The sequence below is a fragment of the Ovis canadensis genome, chromosome X, assembly GCF_042477335.2.
Source record: "Ovis canadensis isolate MfBH-ARS-UI-01 breed Bighorn chromosome X, ARS-UI_OviCan_v2, whole genome shotgun sequence".
NCBI classification, from domain to species: Eukaryota; Metazoa; Chordata; class Mammalia; order Artiodactyla; family Bovidae; genus Ovis; species Ovis canadensis.
Window position 1 is genome coordinate 19,648,143 of NC_091727.1, and position 22,822 is coordinate 19,670,964.

Here is a 22,822-nt window from a genome sequence, read left to right on the forward strand (position 1 = left end):
TTCCTATATCAACTTAATGATAAATCTACCTTGCCCTTCAACATGCATTTCTCTCTGAATACTAAGACTAAAAAAGACAGAACTGTCTGTATTTTGACCAAGTGCTCTGGGGATAAATGCAGTGGTTCTCAAACTCTAGTGAAATACTGAGGCAAGACACAGCCTAGCCTGTGGATTTTTACCACAACCCTTAACAGACTGTGATAGCCTCCAAAGTTTAGGGACCACTGCCATGACATCTTCTGTCCTGCTCCAGGATGGAGTCCCTGTAACCTTGTGTCTCATGGACTATGAGGGTGGCTTCTGCCCCATCAACGGGTGTCTGCTCAACCCTCCTCTCTCTTACCTGGGGATGCGAGTTAGGATAACTGGGGGTGGCAGGGGGACACGATTTAGGAAGCAGAATCAAGATGTTTACATCTCATTCTATAAACAAAACTCAAACTCTACAGATAGTTCTGCAAGGCCTGGCTGGTGCTAGAGTCCAGGCTGAGAACAGGGGCTATCTGTAACATTGAGATTCAGGAGCTGGGCATTTACAGCGGTCTGAAAAGGTCTGAGCACCACCCATACTTGTCTTGTTTTTCCTTCTCCAGACGTTCCTGCTCCTCCTGTTCCTTCTGCAGCCGGGCCTGTCGTCTCTTTTCAGACAGGATCTTTGTGGCCTCTCCTGCATCAGTGGTGCCCGCTGTGGGCTTCCCTGAGGCTGCGTCAGAGGAAAAGATCAAGGGACATGAAATCATGACTGCACTCACATGGCAGCTGCCACTTGGAATTGAAAAAGCCAACCCAGTGGGTGACAGGAAATGCTGCCGGGACCAGCACAATCAGCCACCGAGCAGAGGCTGCCATGGGCTGGCTGGGACCCTGGATGCATTCCACTGTGGAGGGCAGTGGAAAGGCAAGGAGGAGAGATGGGTCACCAGCAAGCCCCATGGCAGCCTCCACCACTGCACCTGTCTGGGTGAACTCACCATGGCTGTCACAGAAGCTTAGAGGACTACAGGAAGCCCCTCTCTGTGGGAAGGGCATGCCCTGACCAAACATAGCTCAGCACCCCCCGGGGCTTCCACAGCCAGAAGCAGTGCCAGTCCCTCAGTCTCCTCTGCCAGGAGACACTCAGGAGAGCAAGGGGAAGGACTGGGCAACGTGCCAGCTGAGAAAGCAGCACCAGGGCATGGAGTCGTCTCTGGGGAAAATCCCCGTATTTCCCCCAAACCCGAGGCTCCTGTGGGGATGGACTCAGTGGCAGAACCAGTTGGGCAAGGAGGGCCTACCTCTGCCACCCTTGGCCTTCCCTGCCATGGCCTCGTGCTTCTCATGCTTCTCGGTGGCCTGCCTGTCTGCCACGTGCTTCTCTGGGGCCTCCTCCTTCGGTGAGCTGGCTGCCTGCTGAGTCAGAGTGCCTTCTTTCTCCTTGTTGCTCTTCTCTTTGTCTGCTTTCTTCTTGGGTGTCTCCTGGCCAGAAAAGCTGGGGAGGCGGTACTTCACCGGAGATCCTGGGTATGGCGGCTTTGTGTTCTTTGGAGACTGCGGATATGCTTTTGAAGTTGCCCTGGAAAACCAAAACCACGCCATAAGATGATTACTGGGCCTGACCACAGAACTCTCTGTTCTGAAGACATCTGGTTCCAAAAAGCTGAACAATTTCATCCTTCAAGAGGGACAAATGTAAGGAGGAGCACACACTCAGCAGTCCCTGAAGTACTATCACTCTAACAGGAATGTATGGTACTTATAAGACATCCCCTACAGAAGGGACAAAGTTTTAGGAAGCTCAGCTGATGACATCATGTCCTGATTTCACTTAAGTTTGACGACAACATGAGAGTAAAGTGTTAGGCATTTCCCCACCTCCTTTTTTTAGATGAACACCAAGGTTGGATCTGGCTTCAGCGTATGGCAATGAACAAGCCCAGTCCTATTTTTTTCTAATTACGGCAAAATACAACATGAACTGTACCACCTTAACCACTTTAAAGTGTACCAAAAAAAGTGTACAGTTCAGTGGCATTAAGTCCATTCACACTTTAGTGCAACCATCCCACCACTGTTCACCTCCAGAACACTGTACTTTTTAAATACTAACTCCACATTCTCACCTCTCTCCAGCCCTTGGGAAACCACTTTACACTTTCTGTCTCCAAGGATTTGACTATTCCATGTACTTTACATAAGTGGAATCATACAGTTAAAAAAAAATCACCTTTGCTGAGGTATAACTGACATCTAGTTCCTTTTCAAGTTCTGAGGAACAAAGTCAATGACGAGGTGGGGAGAGGGGGTGTCTTTTTCAAGGTTCTCAAGGTTTAAAAGACTCTCTTCAGTTACTAGGAAGATGCAAAATGTGAGAACAAGCCCATGTCCACCCAGGGAAATATAGTTTTGTTAACATACAGGACCTTGCCTTACCTCTGTTGGAAGAAGGTCCATTACATGTGTCCTAGCTGAGTCTGGCTCCTGGTGAGCTCTGGTTGCTGATGACATGGGTAACAGCCTAGATTCAGTTGCTGAGTATACCCAGAAGTTCACACATACTGGGGTGACATTTGTATAGAGTACTTTTAGGAAGAACATAAAGTACTCGGCTGACAAATTACAAATTGTCACTCTCAATCCTGTAGCAGGATGAACAATATGAAACTGTTAATATTCAACCACTGTGGCCTATAAAAATGGCAAGTCAGCATAATATTAAAGGCCAATTTCTCACCAGAGACCTAAAGAGTTACCTAATCAGATACTGGGGGTAAGGAAAAAACAAGATAGGATCAATACTAAACTTGGTCTTGAGCTGGAAAATAATCCTCAAGTGGTATGTGGACTGGAAAAGATGCAGGCCAGTTTTCAACTGATGCTGTCATGGTAGAAGGCAAACTCTGGCTGTTGAAGAGAACACTTTTTCTCAGTCCGTGCCAGGCTGAGGGTCACACAGTGACCCAAAGAATGTGACTGAAAAGTGACCTGGATTTTTAAAATTCAGATGTTTCAGTATCAACCATTTTACAGATATGGAATCCATCCAGATCCCATTTCCATGGTGAACTGTACACCCCTCTCCGGCAGTCCGCTCCCTAGCTGGACCAGTGTGAGGCCAGAAAGGATCACTTCATATTAGCCATAACAACTTCCCCTGCGCCACCATCCTGTTAGGTGTGGAGCCGCCCAGAATCCCCTGACACCTTGTCCACGTGTGGATGGTGCTTCCCCTCTGCAGACTGTCCTGCCTCAGTCCTGGGGCTCAGCTGACTCAGGCCCCACTATTCCCAGGGCATCTCTTGACAACCAGGCATTTCTTTCCACATGCTCTAGATACTCCTGATTTTCTAATTCTGTTCCTAGACACCAACCAAATAAAAGCCAGGTAAGGAATCCTCTTGCCCCCTCCATATACATATGCATATGTACCAGGGTTTCTCAACCCTGCCATGACATTTGGGCTAGATCTTTCTTTCTGGGGGGCTATTTTGAGCACTGATTAGCAGCATCCCTGGCCTCACCTCACTAGATGCCAGCAGCAATCTCCACCACTCCCCCTCCAGAGGTTGTGACAATCAAAAATGTCTGCAGACATCATCAAATATCCCCTCAGGAGCAAGATCACCCCCCCAGCCAAGAACCACTGAGGTAAGACATACATACAGCATCCCCCACATACCTTCTATGTGTATAAAGCAGATGAAAGTGGTGCTGCTCTGGTTGGAGGGGTGGTGTCCTAATTCCCACGCCTCTAAGGCCCACCAATGAGCTTCCTAAAAGGCCATGGCTGGAGAGGGAATTCTTAGTGCCTCCAGTGTTCAGACAGAGTTGTACCTGGACCATCCCTCCAATAATGTGGAACTCAGGCTTCCTGTAGCACTTTCCAAAACTCTGTTCATGCTTCCTGAGTGCTGTCTGCACACCAGCCCCCGAGCTAAGTGTATTTGTATATGTATGTGTATATATGTGTGTCTTTTAGTTCTCAATAACCAGTTATGACACAGGTACTACTATTACGGTCACTTTAAGGAGGAGGAAGCTGGGCTTAGAGAGGTTAAACAAGCCATTGAACTGTGGTCTGAACCTTCGACTTCCTGACTCCACTTCTTTCAACTTGGCCCTATTCCCTGTTCGCAGTGTGGCTAAGCTGGAGTTTGGGGTCACCATGATCCCCAGATGTTCATTTTAGAAGGGGCACAGAGTAAGCACACAATAGCTGTCAGATATTGGTGTTAATATATGATAAAATAAAATCTGAGTTATCCTTACAGATGAGAACAAACCAAAAACAGGAGGAAGCATAATGAGGGACACCACAGGTCCTGCTACCTCATGATGACAATGTTCCATTAAGCATCATTTTCCAATTAGCTGCAAAAACCTATGTTTAGACTCAAACAGCCCATATAACTGTATGGCAGGAGATGTGCTCAACAATGCCCTCCTTCCATACTGTCATCTAGGGATGCAATGATCCTATAACCACCAGGAGGGGTTGAGGGAGCTGGTCCTATACGCTGAGAAGATCAAAACAGGCCACTTACTCCCTGGAATGTCAAGTGCATGCTCTGTGCAGCTCTGATGCAACCACTGCAGGGGCAGTCAACAGTATAAAGAATTACTCCTGGATGTGGGATTTGGAGAGGCCGGCCATAGGAAGGCTGCTGTTTCATGGCAGATGACGCAGACAGAAACATGTCCTCCTCCCATAAGCATTCCTAACTTGACTCATCAATTAGGAATTTCTGCTACTGAAAGGACTGGCAAAAAGCCATCTGCTCTTTTTCCTGGCCCTCATCCTCCTCCCCCAGGAGTGAAGCATGACCTCTCTGCTGGATGAGACAGAGCAAAGGTACTGGGCGCCCACCATCCAGTCCATTATAATTGTCTAAGGGACCTGCCTGCAGCAAGCACACACCTGCACTTCCCTCAGTGGTACCTGAGACGTGGGCTCCCTGGGGTCCTGGTGCAAGCACCTGTTGCACATGTGCAGACATGTGAGGAGCTCTTCTGCAGACCCCACTTCTACCAGGAGGGTCTCCAGGGCTGGACTCAGGGAGGAGTGGGTAACAGGCTTGAAATGGCTACAGGCCCAATTCATTCTATAGTCCCACCTTAGTAGCAGAATCTGGATCCCAACATGACCCCATGGCCTGGTCTAAATGGCTCATGCTCAGAAGGGAATGGAGCCCAATGAAGTCATGCCCTCCCCTCAGTCAGTGTGCTCAGAGCCTGTAAGAGGAACATGCAGGGCAGGACTATTATATCAAGGGGAAAGGCTGGCCTCGCCTGGGTAGGAGAGGTTCTGACAGCCTCAGACCTACTCGGCTCTGAGCAGCCTTGCTTCAGTTTGCTTTAAGAGAACAGTCACATGTACGTTCTGTTCACACCACAGACTCTAAGGTTCTATTATAAATAAAAGTGGGCCAATTGTCCATGAGCACACATCTAAAAATAATTGCTACCTGAGAAGTAAGGGTGAATTATTTGGGATAAAACTTAATATATTAAGGAATCTAGTTACATTCCCCTACCCCAGTCCTTGCCCAATAAAAAAATATAGTAACTTAGAACACACACACACACACACACACACACACACACTTGCGTACACATACAAACATGACCTTCAAATAAGAGAAAGAGTAAGTAAGTCATTGCTTTTTGAAAAAATACCAAATGACCAAACTACAGAACACAATCTTAGAAGTTCCCTATTTTATTTCCAAATCTGTAGAGTTTCCTGCTCATCTTGCCTCACTACTTCCTACATGGACACGGTACCCTGCCAGCCCTGCAAGAGTTGCTGAACATGGGCATCTTACACCAGGTGATGCTGGTCTGCCAGGCCCCGAGGCTCTCTGGCCCCGTGCTCACACCACTTACTGCAAGCCAAACTAAGTGTAGCAAAGCTCTTGTTTCCCCAGTTTCCTAGAAATAGATATCTTGGCTGATGAAAGAAGTTAAACACAAATTAATCAGGGAACTCACTGTGCTTTCATAGTTTCATTCTAAAGTGCCTTCTCATCTATTCGATAAGGGTCTATTTGATTACCACAATAACCCAGTAAGGTACATAGGAAATTACTATTAACCATATTTTAGATAAGAAAATCCCAATCCTAAATGCTTAAATGACCTTTCCCAAGAGGTGTAAAGAGATGAGAGAGCCAAAGCACTAGATTTTTCATCTTGCTTTTTAAAATAGCTTTTCCACTTCAATTTTTAAAAGCTTAATATCTCCAGTGATTAAAAACATTAACAAAAGGAATTCACAAATTTTGTTGGGTTAGCAGAGATAGGCCTCTCTGATGCACAAGGCAGGATTATATAACCTTTTGAGGTTTGGTGACTGGTAGGAAATATAAACAAACACCTCTGTAAGCAGAGCAGCAAGAAGACTCTCAGGAGAGGGTTGTCACGCTTCTGAACCTGAGTTTACTGCAAAGCATAAACCCAAAGGGCTTTTTTTCTCCACATCTTAGAATCTAGTTCTATTTTTCTCCCAAGCCACTTGACTCCAGGCCAAGTAAACACAGCCCACCCACAGGATGGGAGGGGTCTGTTGCCTCAACAGCACAACTTGATCAACATTCTGACAAGTCTATTTGTCAATCACATTTTACTACTTTCCAGAGGGAAAATGAGTAATTTTATACCAGAGAAACCTGTGTATACCACCTCAACTCAGTGATCACAGCTATCATCACCAGTAATGAAACATAGCCTCCTGACATCATAGCCTCCTGACATATGCACTGAGAAGGAACCAATATCCCTTCCATGGGACTCCTGCCCCCCATATAATCTGAATCTAACCATGAGGAAACAGCAAACCAACTCAAAATGAAGGACAGTCCTAAAAAGAATAAAACCCACTGGTCTGTGCTCTTTACAATTGTCAGAGTCATTAAGAAAGGCTGAAGAACTATTGCAAGTTAAGGAGACTGAGGTGGCAAGACAACTAAATGTAATGTGGGACCCTGGGTTGGATTCTGGACCAGGAAAAAGATGTTGCAGAGGATGTCACTGGGACAGCAGGCAAAGATTACAGTCTGGAAATTAACAACATCATGTCAAATGTTAACTTTCCTGACTTTTCACAACTATATTGTGGTCACACAAGAGAATATCTTCATTCTTAGGGATAAAGGGTCAGGATGCCTGCAAATGACTCAAATGGTTCTCAGAAAATGTATATCTATGGAGACTGCATGAGAGTGAGTAGGGGATGGGAATGATGAAATCTGTGCAGCTACATGCCAACAGGATGAAAGGTACACAGGAGTTCTTTATTCTATTCTTGCAATTCTTCTATAGGATTGAAGTGATTTCAAAATAAATAGGTTTTTAAAATTGGTCTAAACTCAAATTATTCTCTACTAAGACTGACAAATACAGGACTAGGACTGGGTGAGTATATAATTATGGCTGTGAGGAGGGGGTATAACTTAACATTTTCAATTATCTCTTTCAAGAAAAATTTCAGGAAAGAATGTAAGTCTATCTGAGAAGGACAGTGGTAACACACACAATAGTTAAACCATGGTCCACTGTAGATACTCATTTGGGCAGAGCAATGGTGCCACACATCTACCAAAGAAGCCTATGTGAATGGTGCTCGGCAGTGACTAATTAAAGGCCCTCAACCATGAAAGGCACAGACAGGTTGGCTCCAGGAGCCTGTGATTCTAAGTGGGAGGTGCTTATTTTGGGCCATCAGACAACTTGCCTTAATTCCTTCCCTCATATGGACTCTCTCAAGTTTTGTTTCTAATGCATGATAACATGAAATTAACTTAGGTTCCTGACACAAAATTGATCTCAGGCAAGCTATCTCTGAAAGTCATTATCTTTGGTAGATTAAATTTTCCAAAGATGGCCCCAATAATATCTTCTTCCACCTCACATGATCTTTCCAAGTTTATTTTTCCATTCCATTGAATCTGAGGTGTTTCCACTGCTTTGACTAAGAAAACACAGCAGAGAAGGAATGCTGTGCCAATTCGAGGCACAGGCCTTAACTGGGGTTTATGGGCCAAAATCCTTAATAGGCCATCTTGGACCTTAGGTTGTAACTGTAGCACCAGTTGACAGTGAACTATAACTGCACAGAAGACCCCCAGGGTGAGAACTTTCCAGTGAGCCCATGTTAATCCACAGAACAACCACATAAAAGACCCTAACTAAGACCCTCCCAGTAAGTCCAAGTCACAGAGCTGTGAGAATTAATAACAAATTGTTGTTTTATGCCACTAGGTTTTAGAGAGTTTGTCACAGCAGCAAGGGATAATGGATACGTTCCCCATCATAATGACCAAACCAATTTGGAATATATTTCTAAGAATCTGAAACCATTAGAGAATATTTCACACAGAAGAACTAGGAGTACAAACAGCACCAACAAGCAGAGGCAGAGGCAAGACAGACTGGGTAAACCCACTTGATCACACTCAGTTTCCTTTCTCTAGCTTATAAGAGGCAATCTATGCTCCATCCACATCTTAACGAGTGTTGCTGAAGCTAGTCTTCTAAAACCATACAAGTACCCAACAATGCCAATCAACAATGAAAATAAACTTGAACACTTAAAAGAGCAATGCTATTAATATGCACAGCCACCCTACAGTGATTTAACTGTTCAGATCTGGGATGAATCCAAAGGTGGAATTAAGATTGCCTGGAGAAATATCAACATCATCAGATATGCAGATGATACCACTCTAATGGCAGGAAGTGAAGAGGAACAAAAGAGTCTCTTGATGAGAGTGAAAGAGGAGAGTGAAAAAGTTGGCTTAAAACTCAAAGTTAAGAAAACTAAGATCATGGCATCCAGTCCCATCACTTCATGGCAAATAGATGGGGGAAAAAGTGGAAACAGTGACAGACTTTATTTTCTTGGGCTCCAAAATCACTGTGGACGGTGACTGCAGCCATGAAATTAAGAGACATTTGCTCCTTGGAAGGAAAGCTATGACAAACCTAGACAGCGTATTAAAAAGCAGAGACATCACTTTGTCTAAAGATCTGTATAGTCAAAGCTATGGTTTTTCCAGTAGTCATGAATGGATGTGAGAGTTGGACCATAAAGAAGGTTGAGTGCTGAAGAACTGATGTTTTCAAATTGTGGTGCTTAAGAGTCCCTTGGATAGCAAGAAGATCCAACCAGTCAATCCTAAAGGAAATCAACCCTGAATATTCACTGGAAGGACTGATGCTGAAGCCGATGCTCCAATATTTTGGCCATCTGCTGTGAAGAGCCGACTCATTGGAAAAGATCCTGATGCTGGGAAAGATTGAGGGCAGGAGAAGAAGGGGGCAACAGAGGATGAGATGGTTCGATGGCATCACCGATTCAATGGACAAGAGTTTGAGCAAACTCCGGGAGACAGTGAAGGGCAGCGGAGCCTGGCATGCTGTGGTCCATGGGGTTGCAAGGAGTCGGAAACAACTTAGCAACTGAATAACAACAACAACAGATCTGGGAGGAGAACAATACACTGTCAGAGCCATTCATTACAAGTCCCATCTGCATTTCTGGATGAGTGTTCATAGTATTGACTAGCCCCCATCCCATGCTATTCAAAGCCATGTCACTTCCAGTGTGCTTTAAAGATCACACGCTTGGTCTACACAAGGGAAAGCTGAAAATGACCATGTGGTTGGGGTTTATTTTGTGTGATACCATTTTAAAAAATCAAGTGTTTCTTTTTCATCTTTCTTCAGTATAGAGTATACGAAAGATTATTTATAAAATAAAAAAACGTATGAAGAATGATATAACAAACGTTCACACACACACCAACTAGTGCAAGAGGAAGCCATAATAGGCCAGGATCTGCCACATGTCCCTTCCTGACCCCAACCCCACTTCCTCCTCAAAGGTCATCATCACTCTGCATTTCATGTTTGCCATTTTCTTAGTTTTCCTAAAAATCATTTTACCACACTTAAATTCCTAAAAACACACTGGTTGTGAACATCTGGGAACTCAGGATATGTGGAATCATTGCTGACATTCTTCTACAACTTCCTTCTTCTGCTCAACACTGCATACCTGAAATCCACCCACTGCTTGTGGGCAGCTGAAATCCACTCTTTTTCACTGCTGTAGGTTGGTTAGATTTTCAGAATTTACTTGCAGTCTTACTTGGCTTTCCACATGTCTCAGACCTAGCCCATACCCACTGTAGTTCACTCACTACTTTTCATCCCCGGTAGAAACAACTTTCTTGCTGAACATTTTAAAATCAAGAAATGTTTGCTATTCCTTAGATGCCTTGACTTGGTAGTTCTGATTTGGAGGTGCCTGAGCAACCTTTATCGCCAAGGCACCTTGTGCACAGGAAGCCCAGCTGCAGTAGTGTGTGCTCTTTTTCCTGCCTGTGCAAGAGATGGCATGTATAGGGCTCTGAAAATTAAAGCTAGTCTATCAATTTGTTGAAAGTGGTAGGAATCTTGTGCAGCATGGTACAGAAACCAGTATTCCTCATCCTTTAAAAATTCCCCAAGTGAAGCATGCAGCCCAGAAAACAGAATGTTTAAGAAACTGCTCAGTGAGAGAATAAACTGATGAATGTTCCAGAAGGAATGAGGATCCAAAAGGCCTGAGTCCTTGGGTAGGTCTGGCTCCAGCACTGCCCATACCTACTCAGACCACTCCCTACCCTCCAGATCCACCTCCCCTCACCACCAGCTAAGCATCCACAGACTCACACTGAGCCCAGATTGTGCAAAAATAAACTGAGTCAGCCCCTGCCTTCTCGGCAGCCAAGCAGGAAATAAAGTGCAATGAGGCACATATCAGTTTATCCTGCTCCCTCACCTCATGCAGGGTGCTCTGCTCCAATGTCACCTCCTTGGAGCAGTCTTTCCTGACCTCCTGATCTAGCTACTCCCCTCTGCCATTCTCTGCCATCTGACCAAGGCTCATTTTTTCTTCACATAATTTATCACCACCTGATATTACATTGTCTAGAACTAACACCCCCAAAAGATGTCCTTTTCATTATAGGGGACTGGAATGCAAAAGTAGGAAGTCAAGAAACACCTGGAGTAGCAGGCAAATTTGGCCTTGGAATACAGAATGAAGCAGGACAAAGACTAATAGAGTTTTGCCAAGAAAATGCTCGGGTCATAGCAAACACCCTCTTCCAACAACACAAGAGAAGACTCTACACATGGACATCACCATATGGTCAACACCGAAATCAGATTGATTCTATTCTTTGCAGCCAAAGATGGAGAAGCTCTAAACAGTGAACAAAACAAGACCAGGAGCTGACTGTGGCTCAGATCATGAACTCCTTATTGCCAAATTCAGACTTAAATTGAAGATAGTAGGGAAAACCACTAGACCATTCAGGTATGACCTAAATCAAATTCCCTATGATTATACAGTGGAAGTGAGAAATAGATTTAAGGGCCTAGATCTGATAGATAGAGAGTGCCTGATGAACTATGGATGGATGTTTGTGACATTGTACAGGAGACAGGGATCAAGACCATCCCCATGGAAAATAAATGCAAAAAAGGAAAATGGCTGTCTGAGGAGGCCTTACAAATAGCTGTAAAAAGAAGAGAAGTAAAAAGCAAAGGAGAAAAGGAAAGATACAAGCGTCTGAATGCAGAGTTTCAAAGAAGAGCAAGAAGAGATAAGAAAGCCTTCCTCAGCAATCAATGCAAAGAAATAGAGGAAAACAACAGAATGGGAAAGACTAGAGATCTCTTCAAGAAAATTAGAGATACTAAGAGAATATTTCATGCAAAGATAGGCTTGATAAAGGACAGAAATGGTCTGGACCTAACAGAAGCAGAAGATATTAAGAAGAGGTGGCAAGAATACACAGAAGAAGTGTACAAAAAAGATCTTCACGACCCAGATAATCACAATGGTGTGATCACTCACTTAGAGCCAGACATCCTGGAATGTGAAGTCAAGTGGGCCTTAGAAAGCATCACTATGAACAAAGCTAGTGGAGGTGATGGAATTCCAGTTGAGCTGTTTCAAATCCTGAAAGATGATGCTGTGAAAGTGCTGCACTCAATATGCCAGTAAGTTTGGAAAACTCAGCAGTGGCCACAGGACTGGAAAAGGTCAGTTTTCATTCCAGTCTCAAAGAAAGGCAATGCCAAAGAATGCTCAAACTACCGCACAATTGCACTCATCTCACATGCTAGTAAAGTAATGCTCAAAATTCTCCAAGCCAGGCTTCAGCAATACATGAACTGTGAACTCCCTGATGTTCAAGCTGGTTTTAGAAAAGGCAGAGGAACCAGAGATCAAATTGCCAACATCTGCTGGATCATGGAAAAAGAGAGAGAGTTCCAGAAAAACATCTATTTCTGTTTTATTGACTATGCCAAAGCCTTTGACTGTGTGGTTCACAATAAACTGTGGAAAATGCTGAAAGAGATGAGAATACCAGATGACCTGACCTGCCTCTTGAGAAACCTATATGCAGGTCAGGAAGCAACAGTTAGAACTGGACATGGAACAACAGACTGGTTCCAAACAGGAAAAGGAGTACCTCAAGGCTGTATATTGTCACCCTGCTTATTTAACTTCTATGCAGAGTACATCATGAGAAACGCTGGGCTGGAAGAAGCACAAGCGGGAATCAAGATTGCTGGGAGAAATATCAATAACCTCAGATATGCAGATGACACCACCCTTATGGCAGAAAGTGAAGAGGAACTAAAAAGCCTCTTGATGAAATGAAAGAGGAGAGTGACAAAGTTGGCTTAAAGCTCAACATTCAGAAAACGAAGATCATGGCATCTGGTCCCATCACTTCATGGGAAATAGATGGGAAATAGTGGTCATGTATGAATGTGAGAGTTGGACTATGAAGAAAGCTGAGCGCCGAAGAATTGATGCTTTTGAACTGTGGTGTTGGAGAAGACTCTTGAGAGTCCCTTGGACTGCAAGGAGATCCAACCAGTCCATTCTAAAGATCAGCCCTGGGTGTTCTTTGGAAGGAACGATGCTAAAGCTGAAACTCCAGTACTTTGGCCACCTCATGCGAAGAGTTGACTCATTGGAAAAGACGCTGATGCTGGGAGGGATTGGGGGCAGGAGGAGAAGGGGACGACAGAGGATGAGATGGCTGAATTGCATCACTGATTCGATGGACATGAGTCTGAGTGAACTCTGGGTGTTGGTGATGGACAGGGAGGCCTGGCGTGCTGTGATTCATGGGGTCGCAAAGAGTCGGACATGACTGAGCGACTGAAATGAACTGAACTGAACTGATATTACATTTGCTGTTTACTGTCAGGGAAGCTCCACGAGGACTGATAAGAGCACTGGACAGAGAGTAGGTGCTCTATGGGTGTTTGATGAAGGAAGGACTGACACAGGTATGTTCTGTGAGCACAGCGAAGGGGACAAATTCTACTCTGGCTTGTTCTGGAGAGGATGCCAGCTGAGCTTGAGTTCTGAGGGACAAGTAGTTCAAGGTGAGCAGCTCTCTCTTTGGAGCAGGCCTAGAACTGTCCTTATTTGGGTCCACATCTACCTCCTCCATTGCCAGGGGCCTGGCCAAGTGGAGACTACTTTCATTTGCTTGGGGATTCTCCAGAGTACCTAGCACAGTGGCCTGCCCTCATTCATTCCACGAATACTTAGAAAGCATCTACTAGGTGCCCAATACTGGACAGAGTAGAAATTTCAAATATTTCTCTAAATTGAATTACATTATAAAAAGTCTGGGATTGTGTTTGAGTCTCTTTGGTCAAAGAAAGCTTTTACAAAATTCAAGTGTTATGTCCTTTAAAATATAAAGTATTTCCTGAAACACAGCCTTCAAGATTTTCAACTTCAAAGAAATAGCACAGAGCCCACTACAAGCCTGCTTCCAAAAACTGAATTCGTATCTCTATAAAGGGAACGCCCTCTACTCCCCCCTGCCCCCGCCCAGTTCACCTCTGTGAAATGTACAATGATGATAATGAAACTTGCCAGCTACTATCCATGCAGGGACAAAGAGTCAATATCCAGCAAAGATAGGGTGGAATATGGAAAAACCCCAGTAGGAACAGGTTTTTCTCTCTGTTAATGTCAGTGTCCCAAACTGATACCAGAGCAGTGATATGTAAATAGAAGGCTCAGAAATAAGACAGAGACCTCAAGCACACCTAATGGATTTAGAGTTTGCAAAAAAGCAATACCAAACCAAAGACAGGCAATACAGGCACAGAAGGAATGCAATGGACTTCAGGAAAAAAAAACACTATGAATTCAGTAAAATGCTATGGAAAGATTTTCTCTATGGAAGGCAGATACATCAATAACCAGTATTAGCAATTTATCAAAACTACAGCAATCTCTGAGCAAAACAATATTAGTGGAACAGTCTTGGAAAGCAACAAATCAGAAATAAGAGCTGACATCACTTTGAAATATTTTTTTTTAATTCCCAGGTGCTCATTAAAAATCTGTGTTTCTTCCTATGTTCTCTGAACCAAACTGTTGTACTATAGAAGCATTATGTGATTCTCTCTATATATACAGCTTCTTTTTCCCAAATTAAAATCATATTTCTCTTTGTTCCTCAGTACTTTTGAAGATGTTTCCATTCTACTGCTGAATTGAGTTATTTATTGAGTTATTCTTGTCAGTAAAATATTTAGTAAAATATTTAAAAGACTTAAGTCAGTGGTCACACAGTGTACATTTGTTTTTCAGTCACACAGGTTTTCATTGGTGAGTTCACTCAATTCTTAACAAAAGAATATAATGGCTTCATTATTAAAAAAAAACACACTGCTGATGGTGACTGAGAAGTTATTATTGCCTCTCTGTTAAAGAGACAGATAAGATGAGAGGGCGTGAGAACAAGCATGGAGCACATGGGCTTCAGAGCTCAAGTACAATGCAATCCCTTCACTCCAGATGCAGCTGGAGGAGAAGGCCAGAAAAGTAGAAGGGGACTGATGCAACGAAAGAGAACAGGCCAAGTGGATCATCTCCATAAATCAGGGTCCAATATCATCAGGCAACAAAGCCCTCAAGACCCCACTGTTTATCCAGAAACATACAGCACACCTCAGAGTGCTGGCCACACCTTGTGGGGGAGCTGGAAGCACTTACCACCCCACACAGAGCCTCTCCCAAAACTGCTTTAAACGTGTGACTGTGGCAAAAGAAAAAGAGGCTTACTTGGATGTCACAGGAGAAGACGACCTCTTAGAAATGCTTCTCAGAGGAGACATGAGGCCCACACTGGGAACAGAAGCAGTTGTTCTCGGCCCCCTCTTCATCTTCTCTGTCTGTAGGAGACACAGAATAGGACAGCCATGGCCCATCACTACCATGACTTCCATGATTTTTAAAAATACCCCAGATGGAAGTGATGCACAGCTTTTTTTTAGAAGGAGCCAAACAAAGCTATACTGCTTCCCACTATGGGAATCTTTGTAGAAAAGCACCAGGGGATCATCCCATTTAGGTCATTCAGTCAGGGAAAAACATTTCAGTCTTAAAACATAAAGACCTCCTTTTCCTTTTTATCTTACAAAAAGCTAACAAGGAAACCAGATTATGGTCCTGGATATACAGAATCTGGAATGACTACAAAGATATACAATCACTATAAAATAGCTATAGATGGGTACAAGACAGTGAGCTGGAGACCTTGACAGTATACCTGGTTTAACAGGAACTGTAACCCCTCCATCCCTCAGCATCTCCATGGCCTGCCCCACACTGGCCCTGGGCCTGGCCCAGAGCAGATGCTCCATGACAGTGGTTCTCTTGTCTCCCTATTGTAACTTTTTGCAACAAATTCTCATGGGGCCCACATTCATTAGCCCCCTTCCTCAGTAATCCATCCAACAGCATCTGAAACATTCACTTCTCCTGTGAGAACCTCAGGATCATACTGGATTAAAAAATAAATAAATATGGTATTACAAAATAAATGCCCAATGGTAATGTGGTATTTAAAGTAAGTCCACATGTCATATGATGCTCCTCCTTTTAACAGGTAGAGCTTAGTTCACTTCTCCTCAAGCATGAGTTGGTCTCTCTCTCTCTCTTTTATCTTTTGCTCTGGAGGAAGCCAGCTGCCATGTTGTTTGGACTCTCAAGCAGCTCTACAGAGAAGTCCATGCAGTAAGGAATGGGGGCCTCCTGCCAAGGGCCACATGAACAAGCCATCCTGGAAAACCCCTGCCAAGTTTTCTGACAACTGCAGTCCTAGCTGCCTGCAATCCTGACCACATCCTCATGAGAGACCCTGAACCACATCCACTTAGCTATGATGTCCTCAATTTCTGACCCAAAGAACCAGTGAGGTAATACACATTTGTTTTAAGCTGCTAAGGTTTGGGGTGATTTGTTACACAGCAAGTGGTAGCTAATGAAAGTAATACAGCATATAAAATTTCTAAACAAACAGACACAGTTGGGGATACTGCTCAACATCTGCCTTACTGATGGTGTTAGCAAGACAACAACAAATTTCAAAGGCCACTGCTGTGGATGAAGACTGACCCAGAACCTCAGTTCTAGTTGCCTGTAGAAGCAAGACTGGCCCAGAAGCAGACATTCTTAAAGAAGCAGAGAAAGGGCACTCGGAACATTCTTTTTGACCCCCAACCTCCTTCTGAGGGCTTTGAAAATCTATTTCAAGGCAGTAAGATTTAGGAGGGTGCAAAAAGTTACAGGATTTTCAAAGGTTGGGTGCCATTTAAAACCAAATCTTTTCCTTGAGCAGTCCCTGAAGACTCACGGAAACAGACCCCAGGTCAAGTGCAGGGAATAATCACAGTGTCAGATAACCCAGTCCCAAGGGGTGAATGGGTAGAAACCTACTGGAGAGGCCTCCACTCCGGCAGGGGCGCCTTTCCCAGCATCTCCTCCACCAGATGTAGATGCGATCTTCTTCCTCTCGACATTTCGAGTGGGAGAAGACTTGTAGGAAGATTTAAGGGAGCCAGCAGGAGCTACATGGGGACAGGCATGGGATACTAGAGTTACAGTATAAAAGCCAGAGACACAGGGAGAACAGATGGAGAAGTTGAAGGAGAGCAGAGAGTTGGGAAGAACACCATATTTCAGTTAAAACGTGAGACGAGGAATCCACATTCTCAAAACACTGCCATACTTTCTCTAGTATATGCAGAATAGATGTTATCTTAAAAGACTCCCATGCTCAAGAGTCTAGGTCATCTCAGGAATTCAAAATCTGGGCTTTGGAGCCAGGTGGACCTAGCACCATCACCTAATAGCTGGTTCACCTTGGGTAGGTTACTTAATCTCTCTAAATGTCAATTCCCTTGTACAAGAGAGAGTTAACATAGCAAACCTGACTGCTGTCCTTGGAAGGGCCTGTTTATAAGCTTGACCCTTGTAAGCAACTGGAAACTTGGATTTCAGAAGTGTTCTCACCATTAACTGATGAGTAGGTCACTATGCCTAAGCTGTTTGTACCAACATTATGATTTATGCTGAACACGTGCTTTTCTTCTGAGTCTGGAATTTGAGCATGGACCTGGCAGAAGGTGCCCATGTGACCAGCCCCCAATAAAAACTCTGGGCACTGAGTGTCTAATGAGCTTCTGTGGTTGGCAACACTTCACATGTGTCCTAACTCACTGCTGGGGGAATGTGCCCTGTGTGACTACACCGGGAGAGGATGCTGGGAGCCTATGCCTTCTCTTCCCTGGACTTTGTTCCATGCAGTTTCTCCCTTTACCTACTTTTCTCTGTAGCTATTTGCTGCAATAAATCATAGCTCTGAGACCTCCTAGAGAATCATCGATCCTAGGAGTGGTCCTCCTGATGCATTCTTTGTTCTCAAAATGGGGATACTTCCTACTTCCCAGGAATTTTTTGTTTATTTGTTTGAGACATAATTCATATATCAGAAAGTCACCCCTTTAAAGGTATACAATTTAGTGGCTTTTAGTATATTCAGAAGGTTGTGCAACCATAACTATGGTCTGATTCCAGAATATCCTCAATATCTGCAAAAGAAACTCTGTGCCCATTAAGCACCCACTCCCCTTCCTCTCTAGCAACCACTTGTTTGCTGTCACTCTGGATTTGTCTATTCCAGACATTTCATATAAATAGAATCATATCACTTGTGGCATTTTCTGCCTGGCTTCTTTCACTGAGCATAATATTTTCAAGGTTCATCATGTAGCATGTGTCAGTAATCCATTCTTTTTCACAGCTGAATAATATTCTACTTTATAAAGAAAAACATTTTTTCAATACATTCATCTGTTGTTGGACATCTGGGTTGTTTCCACTTTGCAGCTAATATGAATAATGCTAAGACTTGTATACTTTGTGTATGTTTCAATTTCCTTGACTCTACATCAAAGAGTAGAATTGCTGGTTCATGTGGTAACTCTAACATTTTGAAAAACATGCCAGACTGTTTTTCAGAGCATCTGCAACATTTTACATTCTTACCAACAATGTATGAAGGCTGTAATTTCTCCTCATCCTCATCAATACATATTACAGCTGACTCTTGAATAATACAGGTTTGAAGCACATGGGTCCACTTACACTCAGATTTTATTCAATAGTAAATACTACAGTACTATCTGTGGTTGGTTGAGTCTGTATGGGGAACCAAGACAGAAGGCTGATTATAAAGTTATATGCAGATTTTTGACTGAGGTGGCTGGTACCCTCAACTGCCAAATTGTTCAAGAGTCAACTGTATTATCTTTTTTCTTTGAATTTTAGTCATCCTAGTAAGTATGAAATGGTATTACGATTTTGATTTGCATTTCTCTAATGACTAAGAATGTTGAGCATCCTGTCATGTGCTTATTGGCCATTTTATATATTCTCTGCTGTGCTATTTCTGCACAACTACCTGTAAACAGACAGAACAAGGTAGAGGACAATATGTCATTTATATGTTATCTCACTGGATACACTATATCTTGGGAACTGAAATGGAGACCCAACATGCCTAATGTGAGCATGGTGTTATTTGCAAACAGAGAACGCTAGTCCCCATTCACCATGTCATGACAGTTTGATCTGCTTTGGTCAAGGAAAGGCTTTGATGATGTGGCCCAGTGTTTCCTGGACTTTGGTGTGCAGATCTGGTGGAGCCTGATTAGTGAGGCTCTAGATATTTGTGCTTACTATGACCAGCACTGTGCTATTTCATTTAACCTTCATGCCAATTTAAAGTAACTCCACTTTATAGATGAGGAAACAGAGGCTTAGAGAGGTTAATTAACTTACCCAAAGTGGTAAGAGCTAGTAAGTGGTAGGGCTAGTTATGGGATTTCTGAGATTGCAGTGTATAGGCTATTTTTACCAAACTGTCTGGTTAAAAAAAGTCTACTAGCCTCCATAGCTCATGAAATGGATTTCTTTTCCTAATCCACATGCCCTCAACCATAAAATAACTTACTCACCTCTGTGACACTTGAAAGACAAGAAACATAGCAACAGTAAAACACTGGTGGATAGAAAATGTTATTAACCATTGAAGACATTTCATGAAGCCAGGGAACGGGAAGCAAGATACAAAAATTCAGGAATAACTCATAGGCTGACCAATATCACTTGGGGTACCTTTCTCAGTGTCACCAGCTTGGCCTCTTTTACCTGAGTCACTGGCCTGCTCAGAGGGCACGAGTGTACTTCTGCTTCTGGCTAAAGAAGCCTGTGTGGATGTCAACAGTCACAGAACAAAAAATGTTTCCATGGGACTAAGGTGCATGCAATTAGCTGAGGGGTGGAATCAAATGAAAATTTTAAAAAGCAAAATCAAAACAAAATAAAATGCCTACAACAACACAGTGCCTGATGAAAATCAATTTTGAGGTGGCAGAATGAATGTGGAAAATAAAAATATTGTAGCAAAGGATGGCTTTGGAGCTTGTCACAGTAAAAGAAAATGGACGATGTGTCATTTAGAGCTTGGGAGAGTGCGTTACTTCTGTTGGGGTGCCAGAATTCATTCAATATGCTACTACAGAATTACTGTATCACCAGAAGAGACTTAGCCCATTTTTCAAGATATAATATGGACTCAAGAAACCATTTACTCACCAAAGTAGCTCTAACACTGAAAAAAAGATTACTCCTACAAAACACTTGTTTTAGGTCCTCTGTTAGGAAATATTTTATAACACACTGATTTTGTTAATGTAGAAATGTGCATCCTTTCATATTTTTCCCATATAAACAAGGGCAAAGATTAAATAAGAAACATAAAAATAAAAATAGCCAACTAATTATCAGCTTTAATGGAGTTAAGTAGCAGTATTCATACTCTAAAATTTAGTGACTGAAATGTCATTCTGATGGTTTGGAACATATTGTGTGATCATGGATTAACTTTTTAATTACTTTGTATTTTTTGGATATCCACTAGCCAGAAAAATGGTTTGGGAATTTCAAAGTTTCAATTAATAATCCACAAGCAGATAACTGAGTGGCCAGCAATATATAAATATCATACTGATTATCTTTATACATTAATCAATGCAAATATGAATTTAACATTAATTTAATGAATGAAAACATACAGGACATACAAATAGAACAGATACATAGAGTTAAAAGCAAGTAGATGTTTTCTCATCCAGCTCTTAGTTAATTCAAGGTTTCTAGCACTTACCATGAACTGCATCAGAAATCATCAACACTGACACTCACAGGTTCTCTGACACACAGGACAGACCTCTGTGCTGGAGGTGCAAAGTTAAAGCCAGAGGAAAAAAACCAGGAAGGCACACTGGCATCTTCAAAGTCACTGGCATCTTCAAAGTCACAAACATTATCCTGCTTACCCCCTGGTGATGACTCGACATGTTAAATATTCCACTGGCACCGGACACTTCTTCATTGATGCTAAGATACACATTTAATGCATAGAGAGCTTCCCTCCCTTCCTTAACCTACACATTCTAAAACGTATCAGTTCAGACTTACAGTGCCTTCTCTGAGCCTCCATTAGAACACAGCTGAATCTATTCAGTTTCTGAAACTGGCACTGTCCTATACCCATCATCTCCCACCTCAAAACAGAAAATGCCACCCATCCTTTCGCCCTTTTAAAGATTTCATATTAGTTCTGAACTTCTGTTTTCCAAACAGAAATGAGCAGGCTTACAGATCACAGACAAGAGCAGAGCCCCATTTTTTCACATATCTGAGTCTCCCACGTACCTCTGCCTCATCAATCCCGCTGTGTCTGGCTAACCAACAATAGCACACCAATAACTGGGCAGTTGCTTTTTTAACAGTCACATCTGTCCACTGGTCAATTAACTCCAGGCCACGATAACGTCTATGTGCACTGTGGAAAATGGAAGTCTCTTTCAGACTGGGAGACTAGCATTAACTCCTGTCCCTTTCCAACAATGACCTTGCTCTAAAGAGCAATGCCACTTTCCAAAGTCCCATTAGTGAGGCCCGGGGGCTCCCACAAACAGATCACAAGGCTAGGAGATTGGGGGTATTTGAAGAAGGCTCAAAAGAGGGGCTCTCACAAAGACTGACATTAACACCAATGCTCACACTAGAGAGAAGAAAACTGGAGAGACCAGGTCTACACGTTCACTTGCCTCGGTCTGGGGAATAGGATATTGCCGCAGTGGATGAAGACAGGCGCTTACTCATGGGAGGCTCCGTCTGCTTTGGCAAATTCATGGTTGATGTTGAAAGTTTGTCACATGCTGCAGAGAAACGCATTAAAGACATTGGTATTCACACCACTCTCAACCAAGAAACACATTTTCCAAAGTGTTCTTCCTGTCCTCATCCACACGCCTCTGAAACCACTGCGGCACAGCACGCTGCCTCCAGCTCCCTGCTCTCTACTGAGCAAGTCTGAGAAGGCCTGGGCCACAGCAACCATCTATTTGAAGCAAGTTCTTCTCTTTCACTGCTCAACTTTGTGCTTCTCTTCGATTTCAAATATTCAACCTCACTCAACTGTTCAACTAAAGCCATGCTAATCCCACCAGCCAACCATTTCCTTGTGTCCAGGGACTTTTAAGTATATTCAGACCACACGAAAACAAAACCAACCTGGACCGAGAGACCAATCACCACTGCCAAATGTTCTATGATCTGACTGAGACTGTGTGAGCTGAAACCGGACTTTTTCTGAGGTTATCTAGAGCTCAGGTTGCAGAGAGGAGTAATTTGTAAAGCAAAGAGCTGTATTTAAAGCAGAACAACCTTTAGCAGTTGGTTTCTTGCTCTTATCAAGAAACGGGGTCACAATGGCCCTTTCTCAAAAGGCTCTGACTGTTTATGGTAGGATTTCAACATGCAGTCCTGGGTTTGGTGCTCTTACTTGCAGCCATTATTTCAGACAGGCTTGTAAAGGAAACCATCACAACAACTGGAGAGGTGCTAACAGTACCAGCCAAGCTGTGTTGGAGCTTTAGGCGAAAGGAAAGATGTGTGGCCCCGGCTCTAAAGGAAGCAAACTCATCAATAATATTTTCAAAATCTGCTCTTCTATTCATCTTGTTTACAAATGAAAGAAGTGCCATGTGTGACAATTTCTCCTGACCAACGGATGATCCTAAATAATTTTTAAATAACTTAGACTGCAGTAAAATGATATTGTTTGGGTATAAATAAAATATTTAAACTTAAAATATTATGAGTTTTAATATACTTTTCAGTGTTTCAGTAATTTTTTCAAGTATTTCAATGTTCTGAAAAAAATAACCATTAGAAATTACATAAAATCATGTCTCTAGGGATACATATTTCCCCTTCTGCCTCAGGCTCCCATATGGCTCAGCATGGTACTAGTCTTTGGAAATTCAATAGTTTGTTTATCACGAATTATTCTGTAGTGATTTTGATTAAAATATTCTTTTATCTTGA

At 43.0% G+C, this 22,822-nt stretch overlaps 1 protein-coding gene across 2 annotated transcripts in view; it reads right to left on the bottom strand.

Moving 5' to 3' along the window:
• MAP7D2 (MAP7 domain containing 2) overlaps positions 1–22,822 on the bottom strand; it is a 98,010-nt gene that overhangs the window by 17,488 nt on the left and 57,700 nt on the right. For both annotated transcript variants that reach the window (XM_070289569.1, XM_070289568.1), the window contains exons 5-9: positions 21,541–21,651; positions 16,799–16,929; positions 15,143–15,252; positions 1,278–1,555; positions 574–706 (exon numbers count right to left, since the gene is read on the bottom strand). In XM_070289569.1, the coding sequence (XP_070145670.1) occupies positions 574–706; positions 1,278–1,555; positions 15,143–15,252; positions 16,799–16,929; positions 21,541–21,651 (763 nt within the window). The remainder of the gene's footprint in view (positions 1–573; positions 707–1,277; positions 1,556–15,142; positions 15,253–16,798; positions 16,930–21,540; positions 21,652–22,822) is intronic.